The sequence below is a fragment of the Euleptes europaea genome, chromosome 2, assembly GCF_029931775.1.
Source record: "Euleptes europaea isolate rEulEur1 chromosome 2, rEulEur1.hap1, whole genome shotgun sequence".
Taxonomy (NCBI): domain Eukaryota; kingdom Metazoa; phylum Chordata; class Lepidosauria; order Squamata; family Sphaerodactylidae; genus Euleptes; species Euleptes europaea.
The window spans coordinates 130,236,194-130,246,316 of NC_079313.1; the positions used below are offsets into that span (position 1 = coordinate 130,236,194).

At 50.5% G+C, this 10,123-nt stretch overlaps 1 protein-coding gene across 1 annotated transcript in view; it reads right to left on the reverse strand.

The window, feature by feature from the left end:
• Positions 1-7,409, reverse strand: part of LAMA5 (laminin subunit alpha 5) — a 261,360-nt gene extending 253,951 nt beyond the window's left edge. Inside the window, 1 exon segment of the mRNA XM_056844902.1 lies at positions 7,104-7,409. Coding sequence (XP_056700880.1) covers positions 7,104-7,409 — 306 coding nt within the window.
• Positions 7,410-10,123: the final 2,714 nt, after the last annotated feature.

Sequence of the window (10,123 nt, forward strand, 5' to 3'; positions counted from 1 at the left end):
CTGGAGGAGGTTTCAAATTCCATTAGTTTCTCAACTACTCTGGTTGCCCTCATGGGATTTACAACAATACTGGGAAACTCAGGGAAATAAAAGCCCGCTTGATCTTTTCTCCTTGCCTTTTACAAACCCTTCCTTAGGACCTGTCTCTCCTCCTTCCCAGATGTTCTCGCACTCCCCCAAGCGCAAGTCATTCTGAACGGCAATACACTTTTTCCATCTGCATTCCTAGGAAATTCTTAGCCCCGGGTGCATGTGGCCTTTCCGTCAGGCCTCAGCAGACAACATTTACTTTGACATAAGCCTGTAATAATTGTTTATCCTTAACACGCCCTTCTCTCCCACCCACATTCCTTTATAGAGTCTGAGCATTTCTCTTCACACCTATATTCCCAAAATTCATTGCACTTTGCTTAGGGCTAGAGATAGACAGATCGTTATTTTTTTCCAAAGAGATGAACCCAGGAACAATGCAGGCATCTCTGCCCAAGCAGCTCATGCCTGGCTCTGTTTACAAGGCTTTTGTAGTGCTTCAAAAACCTGACAAACCGGTTTAACCAGAGACTTGAGAAATAGGCGTGGGCAAATACAGTGCACTGGGGGTAACAATGCCCTCACTGTGGGCATCGTTGTCCAAACAGCACATGCCCAGCTCTGTTTACAGGCTTTGCAGGGCTTTGTAGCACTCCAAAAACCTGCCAAACCTGTTTAACCAGAGACCAGAGAAACTGGTGTGGGCAAATACAGTGCACTAGGGGCAACAATGTCTTCATTGTGGGCATCGTTGCCCAAGCAGCACATGCTCAGCTCTGTTTATCTGCTTTGCAGGGTTTTGCAGCACTTCATAAACCTGCCAACCCTGTTTAATCAAAGACCAGAGACATTGGTGCGGACTAATACAGTGCATTAGGGGCAACGATGCCTTCAGCTCTGTTCAAATGTGTGTCTCCAACCTAGGGGACGTTTGCACATCGGTTTTGAAAGGGCTTGCAAGTACACTGAACCCACGCCCAAACTTTGCGGGTCGTAATGCATGGAATTGCTTGCAGCGTGCCAATCCCTGCATCTTCCAGGCAGCCTCTACACCACTGAATGCAACCAGCCCAGTTAACAGCACCAGACATGCAATGAATACAGCTGCTTTCTGCTATCAAAGCAGAGAAAGAAGAAGAGCTGGTTTTTATATGCCGACTTTCTCTACCACTTAAGGAGGAATCAAACCAGCTTACAATCGCCTTCCCTTCCCCCCCCCCCAACAACAGACACCCTGTGAGGTAGGTGGGGCTAAGAGAGTGTGACTTGCCCAAGGTCACCCAGCTGGCTTCATGCATAGGAGTGGGGAAACAAATCCAGTTCACCAGATGAGCCTCCGCCGCTCATGTGGAGGAGTGGGGAAATCAAACCTGGTTCTCCAGATCAGAATCCACCGCTCCAAACCACCGCTCTTAACCACTACACCACGCTGGCTGGAAGAAGGTACCTTCTTCCTTTTAGAGACTCTTTCAGTGCATTTCTGTTGGTTCCCATTCAAAGCAGTCTCAAGGGAGCTGAAAAATCTCCTACAGAACTACCTTTATGTCCAGCTACTTCTAACAAACAAAACTGATCCCTATTTCCCTTGAATATCATTTACTGGGGTTGCTGTTTAAACCATCCAGCTCTTGCCCAACGCAACACAAAATTGCCACCCAGTATAAGAAGTGAAGCCCTTTAGCAAATCCTCAAGGGTTTCTTTTTATACCTCCTATATGTTGCACACAAGCACAATTTAGGCAAGGTAAAACACCTTCGAGTCGCAACCAACTCATGACGACCCCATGAAGTTCCCCCTCATTGGGTTTTCAAGGCAAGAGAGGGGCAGAGATGGTTTGCTGTTCAACCCCGAACTTCCTTGGTGGTCTCCCATCCAAGTACTAACTACAGCTGACTCTGCTCAGCTTCCGAGTTCTGACAAGACTGGGCTAGTCTGGGCTATTAGGGCTGCTACACACGCAACCAAATGACTTACAAACTAATGGTGCAGGAACTTAGAAGGCTCCAATGTTTTTATCCATAAAGTAAAAACACAAACAGAAGAAGGAGGAGGAGGAGGAGTTGGTTTTTCTATGCCGACTTTCTCTACCACTTAAGGGAGACTCAAACCGGCTTACTCTCACTTCCCTTCCCCTCCCCACAATAGACACCCTGTGAGGTAGGTGGGGCGGAGAGAGCTCTAACAGAGCTGTGACTTGCCCAAGGTCGCCCAGCTGGCTTCGTGTGCAGGAGTGGGGAAACCAATCCAGTTCACCAGATTAGCCTCCGCCGCTCACGTGGAGGAGTGGGGAATCGAACCCGGTTCTCCAGATCAGACTCCACCGCTCCAAACCACCGCTCTTAACCACTACACCACGCTGGCTCTCTTGAACATCCCTTGAAGCCACGTGCGTGAAGCATGCGACAAACGCACAGTACAGGTAAAAACACTCAACGCTGCTAAATTCCTCCTCTCTCGCTTCCCCCAAAAAGCAAAAATGCTCCTGTCTTTAAATCCAAGATGCTTTTTAACAGCCCGCATGATTCTAGGACGAGTTGTCTCCTGTTCATCTTTTATCTTCTAAAACCTCTTTCCTGTTTAGAAATCCCCAGGAAATAACATCCTTTAAACTTCCCATTTCTGAGAAGGTAGGAAGGCACTGGCAAACCACCTCTGTTAGTCTCTTGCCATGAAAACCCCCAAAAGGGGGTCGCCATAAGTCGGCTGCGACTTGACGGCACTTTACACACACACACACACAGGAAAAGGAAGATGGCTTGGGAAAGTGCTAATGGGAACCAGCATTTCCCCTTATGCACACAAAATACCCAGCTGTTCTCAGGAGAGCTGTGTGAGCTGAGGACTCCAGCGATTAAGGAAGTGAGGCGCAAGCTGAGAAATCCCTAGTTCAAATCTCACCTCGGCCATGAACTCACTGGGTGGCCTTAAGGAAGCCTCTGTGTCTTTAGCACTCCAGTGTGGAATACAGGACGTGGATAGCACCTTATACAACTCTTGCAAGGAGTTACTCAGGATCACCAGAGTTGGAAGGGACCGCCAGGGTCATCTAGCCCAACCCCCTGCACAATACAGGAAATTCACAACTACCTCCCCCACACACACACACACACAGTGACCCATACTCCATGACCAGAAGATGGCCAAGGTGCCCTCCCTCTCATCATCTGCCTAAGGTCATAGAATCAGCATTGCTGACAGATGGCCATCTAGCCTCTGCTTCAAAACCTCCAGGGAAAGAGAGCTCACCACCTCCCGAGGAAGCCTGTTCCACTGATGAACTGCTCTAACTGTTAGAAAATTCTTCCTAATGTCTAGACAGAAACTCCTTGGATTTAATTTCAACCCAATGGTTCTGGTCCGACCTTCTGGGGCAACAGAAAACAACTCGGCACCCTCCTCTAAATGACAGCCCTTCAAGTACTTGAAGATGGTTATCACATCCCTTCTCAGTCTTCTCCTCTCCAGGCTAAACCTACCCAGCTCCTTCAACCTTTCCTCGTAGGACTTGGTCTCCAGACCCCTCACCATCTTTGCTGCCCTTCTCTAGACACGTTCCAGCTTGACTACATCTTTCTTAAATTGTGGTGCCCAAAACTGAACACAATACTTCTTGCGCTGTGTTTTAATCACAAAGGACTATTGCTGTTGTTGTTGTTGTTACTATTATTATATGAGTTTGCGGTATGAAATGCACCAGCCCAATTTCCCCCCAAACCTATTCTTTAACGGTCCTGACCTGGATGGCCCAGGCAAGCCTGATCTCATCAGATCTCATAAGCTAAGCAGGGTTGGCCCTAGCTAGTATTTGGACATGAGACCTCCAAGGAATACCAGGTTCGCTATGAAGAGGCAGGCAACGGCACACCAACTCTGAACATCTCTTGCCTTGAAAACCCCACCAGGGGTCACCATAAGTCAGCTGTGACGTGGTGGCATTTTCCACTACCATTCTTTAAGGCCAGCCGAAGTTAACCACATTTACAATGAGAAAGATAAACCAGTACATCAGGGATTCCCAATGTGAACACACATGAAGCTGCCTTATACTGAATTAGACCCTTGGTCCATCGAAGTCAGTATTGTCTACTTAAGACCGGCAGCGGCTCGCCAGGGTCTCAGGCCTTTCACATCACCACAGCGTGGTGCAATGGTTAAGAGCAGTGGTTTGGAGCGGTGGAGTCTGATTTGGAGAACCGGGTTTGATTCCCCACTCCTCCACACAAGCGGCAGAGGCTAATCTGGTGAACTGGGTTGGTTTCCCCACTCCAACACATGAAGACAGCTAGGTGACCTTGGGCTAGTCACACTCTCTCTGCCTCACCTACCTCACAGGGTGTCTGTTATGGAGAGGGGAAGGGAAGGTGATTGTAAGCCGGGTTGATTCTGCCTTAAGTGGTAGACAAAGTCGGCATATAAAAACCAACTCTTCTTCTTCTGCTGCTTGCCTAGTCCCTTTAACTGGAGATGCCGTGGATTGAACCTCCTGCATGCCAAGCAGATGCTCTACCCCTGAACCACAGCCCCATGGGCATCACGGCACCCGCCAGTCCTTTCCTTGGTGCCCAACGAGCTTTTCCGAAGATGGGTGGGGGCCACTGTAAGGTCGATTGGCTGCCCTCATTCAAATGGAAGGGTTTTCCACTGGAGGATGAGGAGGACTGCTAAGCACACGGGATTTTCTTAGTCAGTGAGTAGTTCCATTCCCCCTTCAGGCTTTCCTTCTTCCCAGGCAGTGTCAGGAAGGTATTCCATTTGGCTCTGCCACCCACGGAGGCTGTTTTTGGGGTGTGGCTCACCACCCCCTCTCAAAATTGCAAATGTTCCCACAGGCTCAAAAGGACTGGGGACCGTCGGACCACTAGATTCTCTCCCGCTGAAAGGCAGAAGACTTAAACCATTTATGCATGAGACGTTTTGCCTTGGAACTGCCGCTCTCCAGATGCACATTTTCCCCACCCGAATTCTCAAAAGTAAGCCCCCCTGCAGAGTTTTGACAATTCAGATGGGGAAAGTGTCCATCTAGAGTGCGGCAGTTCCAAGGCAAAACCTCCCATGCATAAGTGACCTTAGAAATGCTGAATTTTGGCTGGGTCACACCCTTTATGTTTGGCAAATTGATACAAGCTAAAGAAAATACAAACTGGATTTCTAAAGCAAGGGGGTGGGGTATCATGAGCACATGCTGCAGTCAAACATGCACGGGGGAGTGTAGACCTCGGATATCTTGCCCTGCCAGCGGAGCGGCAGCATGATTGATCGAGGTAACTTGAAACCACTTGGTAAACCGGACATCTGTCCAGTCCTGGGTTGGTGGTGAGGATAATCTCGCCGCATGCTTCCCACTGCCACCCCAGATTGCTAATCGGGTGCAGAACTGAACCAAGGGTTGCCAAATCACTCGGACGGCCAAGGCAGGTGCCTTCTACTGAGTCAGACCCTTGGTCCTTCAGAGTCAGAATTGTCTACCCAGACCGGCAGTGGCTCTCCAGGGTCTCAGGCAGGGGTCTTTCACATCACCTACTTTTTTGGCCCCTTTAACTGGAGATGCTGGGAATTGAACCTGGGACCTTCTCCGTGCCAAGCAGATGCTCTACCACTGAGCCACGGCCCCTTGGTGGCTCACCAAGCAGTGATCTGCAGGCTGCGGCGAAGTCACCACTTAGCCCAAGCATCATCTGTGATCGCAGTACAGACAGGAGAAGAGTAACTGCGCAAACACGCACATGCCCCTCCATAAAACAGGACTCAACATGAGTTACCAAAAAGGTCTGCCCCATTCGGCGCTCCCCACCCCCTTGAAAGGGCACTTCATGAAGCACAAAGCAAACATGCCCCCCCAGTGTGCAAACATGCGCATACACACACTGCTGAACAACTTTCCCCAGGGTTTTTTGTGCGCCTGTCCCATTAGTTCAGAATCAATTCACCAGCCAAACAAACTTGGGATGGGGGAGGGGGTGTGGAGAGAAAGATGTGCCAACAAGTGCTTCTCGCTCACAGCGATGCAGTTCAGTGCGCCGGCTGTTCTGTTCTGTTCGTCTGCGGCCGGGAAACCAAAAGCAAAAGTCTCGGATGCTTTGGAGGAGTAGCCGGTTCACTACTGCTTTCACACATGCTGACTAATGCACTTTCAATCCTCTTTCAACGCACTTTCACCATCATGGGCAAGTCGATTTGTCCGTTTCACACATGGGAGGTTTTGCCTTGGGTTTGCCGCGCTCTAGATGCGCACTGACCTCTTCTGAATTCTCAAAACTCTGCACGGGGGCTTATTTTTAAGTTTTGAGAAATCAGATGGGGTAAATGCGCATCTAGAGCGCAGCAAACCCAAGGTCGGACCAGAAATTAAATTAAAATTAAAATTAAATTGAAATTAAATCAAAAGAGTTTCCGTCTAGACAGTAGGAAGAATTTTCTAACAGAGTGGTTCCTCAGTGGAACGGGCTTCCTCGGGAGGTGGGTGAGCTCTCCTTCCCTGGAGGGTTTTAAGCAGAGGCTAGATGGCCATCTGTCAGCAATGCTGATTCTATGACCTTAGGCAGATGATAAGAGAGAGGGCATCTTGGCCATCTTCTGGGCATGTTGTATGGGTCACTGGGGGTGTGGGGGGTTGGTAGTTGTGAATTTCCTGCATTGTGCAAGGGGTTGGACTAGATGACCCTGGTGGCCCCTTCCAACTCTATGCTTCTAAGGCAAAACCTCCCATGCATAAATGGCCACAGTAAAAGCCAGATGCAATGTGGATTGAAAGCGCATTAGCCGGCATGCGCAAAAGTGCCCTATGGCGGAGGGACTAGAGCACACTCCATCAGATGGGGGGGGGGAGGTAAAGATCTGGTCTGCAGATTAAATTAAAGTTTCATTTTAAAATTCAATTTTAAAGTAAAGTTTCTCCTCCCCCCCCCCACCCCTTGAAGGCCCTGCATCGGCCTAAGCAGCAGGCTGGTGCATAGAGGCGCACGATTTCCGCGACTCATGCACCATGCACCGTGCAAACCGGACAGAAGTTCGATCTAGTCCTTAAACTTAAGGCCGGGGGGGGTGGGGAACGGGGGGGGGGTTAGAGGCATACCTGAATGGTCTGGTTGGGGTCTCCCCCCGCCACGGGCCCGCCGACCAGCTTGCAATACAGATCTTCCACGGCCCGGGGGCTCTTGGCGGCGGCGTCCTCCTCGCCGCAGGTGGCGGTGGCCGAGATCCGGGTCCCCTCGGCCAGGTTGAAGTACGGCGGGTGCAGGCTGTAGCCGTTCACGTCGGCCTGGAAGGAGACCGGCTGGCCCCGGCCGGGGGGCGCCGCCGCCGCCAGCAGCAACAGCAGCAGCGCGAAAGGCATCGCCGGCGCGCCTCGGCTCCCAGCCGGGCTCCTCTCCCTCGCCATTTGCACGGATGCTTTTTTTGCAAAATAAAAAAAATCCAATTGCAAAGCCGGAGGGAAAAGTGCAAGCGAAATTGCAAAGGCGGAGAGGGGGGATTAAAAAGCAGGAGGGGAAAATTGCAAATACAATTGCAAAGCCGGAGGGAAAACTGCAAGCAAAATTGCAAAGGCGGAGAGGGGGAATTGCAAAGCGGGAGGGGAAAATTGCAAGTAAAATTGCAAAGCCGGAGGGGAAAACTGCAAGCAAAATTGCAAAGGCGGAGAGGGGGAATTGCAAAGCGGGAGGGGAAAACTTCAAATACAATTGCAAAGCCGGAGGGAAAACTGCAATTGCAAAGGCGGAGAGGGGGAATTGCAAAGCGGGAGGGGAAAACTGCAAATACAATTGCAAAGCCGGAGGGAAAACTGCAAGCAAAATTGCAAAGGCGGAGAGGGGAAACTGCAAATCCAGTCGCAAAGCGGGAGGGGAAAAATTGCAAACCTAATTGCAAAGCCGGAGGGAATCGGGGAAAGAGGGAGGGATGAATGGGTCCGGGGGCGGCTAGCGCGTCGTGGCGGGGGCCATGGCCCCGGAGCAAAGGGCGACGCGGGCTTTGCAGCAAGGGGAGCCCAAGTTTCCCTGCGGCCGAGGCCGGGAGAGGCGCGCCAGGCAGGGCTGCCTAATCGACCGATGAGACATCAACCTGCGCCTGGGCGCTCTCGCTTGCAGGCGGCCACTGACGGCGCGGCGCGAACCTGCCCTCTTGCAGCCCCCGGAGGGAGGGGAGGGGAGGGGAGGGGCGGCCGCCGGGCCCATGGGGGTGGCCGCCCCTGCGGGCTTAACCCCTTCGCGCGTCGGGGCCGGAGCGACGTGGGAAAAGACACCTCCCCCCACCGTCCCTGTGGACATTACAGTCGCAGAGCAGGAAGGGGCCCTAGAGGTCATCTAGTCCAGCCCCCTGCTCAAGGCAGGATCTGCCTAGGGGCGAAAAGGCACGGTCGCTGTGTGTGTGTGTGTGTGTGTGTGTGTGTGTGTGTGTGTGTGTGGAAAGTGCTGTCAAGCCGCAGCCGATTTATGGCGACCCCTTTTGGGGGGTTTTCCTGGCAAGAGACGAACAGGTGGTTTTTGCCAGTGCCTTCCTCTGCACAGCAACCCTGGGATTCCTTGGGGGTCTCCCATCCAAATACTAACCTTTCCTTTTTTTTCTTTTTTCTTTTATCCCTTAGAAGCTCCTTGATCAGTTGATCTTGAGCAGCATATCCAAGAGATAGATGGACTCAATAAAGGACGCCACAGCCTTCAATTTGCAAGATCTGAGCCAGGCTGTCAAAGACAGGACATTTTGGAGGACTTTCATTCATAGGGTCGCCATGAGTCGGAAGCGACTTGACGGCACTTAACTCACACACACACACACAGCATATATCTAGTGTTGGAGGGACCAAATACTAACCAGGGCTGACCCTGCTTCGCTTCCGAGATCTTTTTTTATATATATATATATACTTTTTTATTATTTTTATAATAAGAAAAAACAAAACAAATTATAAAAAACACAGAGAACAATAACATAAAAAATACAAAAAGAGCACTTATACATCATTCAAAATTACCCCATACCATATGAATTGTAAAATACACAGTGCTCTAATACCCACCACCCACCTTAACAGTGTGTCCCACCACCAATAGACTTCCAGAGAAGTGTTTTGACAGTATTTAAAATCATCTTATACTATTATTACTAAAAAGAAACATTACATTTTGTCTATAATTCATTAACTATACTTGTAAAATTCATTTTCGCCAGTTTATCCCAAAATGCGATGGCCTTTAGCTTCCGAGATCTGACCAGACCAAGCTGTACCATGCTGCCTTCTCTCCATGGTCGCTTTGGCCTCCTTTATTCCCTGTTTCAGCCAGGATCGAACGCATGCGTTTCGCCGAACGTGGGTTCGATCCTGGCTAAATCCTGGCTGAAACAGGGAATAAAGGAGGCTAAAGCGACCATGCCTTTTTGCCCTAGAGAGCATCTCTCATAATCCCACTCTTGTAATAGTAGGACGCGGGGTCACCTTAGGGTTGCCAGGCCAGATCCCTCTTCGCCACCGGGAGATTTTGGGGCGGAGCCTGAGGAGGGTGGGGTTTAGGGAGGGGAGGGACTTCAATGCCATAGAGTCCAATGGCCAAAGCGGCCAATTTCTCCAGGTGAACTGATCTCTATCGGCAGGAGATCAGTTGTAATAGCGGGAGATCTCCAGCTAGTACCTGGAGGTTGGCAACCCTAGGTCACCTGCTGAAGCTGGAGTCGGAGAGATTCCAAACAGATCAAAGGACGTCTTCCCACTAAAAAAAAGTTAAGGTAAAGGTCCTCTGTGCAAGCACCGGGTCATTCCTGACCTGTGGGCTAACGTCACATCCCGACGTTTACTAGGCAATTCACAGTGGGTAGCCGTGTTAGTCTCTCTGCAGTAGTAGAAAAGAGCAAGAGTCCAGTAGCACCTTACTAGGCAGACTTTGTTTATGGGGTGGTTTGCCATTGCCTTCCCCAGTCATCTACACTTTACCCCCAGCAAGCTGGGTCCTCATTTTACCGACCTCAGAAGGATGGAAGGGTGAGTCAACCTTGAGCCAGCTACCTGAAACCGACTTCCCTCGGCATCGAACTCAGGTCCCCAGCAGAGCTTTTGACTGCAGTACTGCAGCTTAACACTCTGCGCCATGGGGCTCTTCTTCA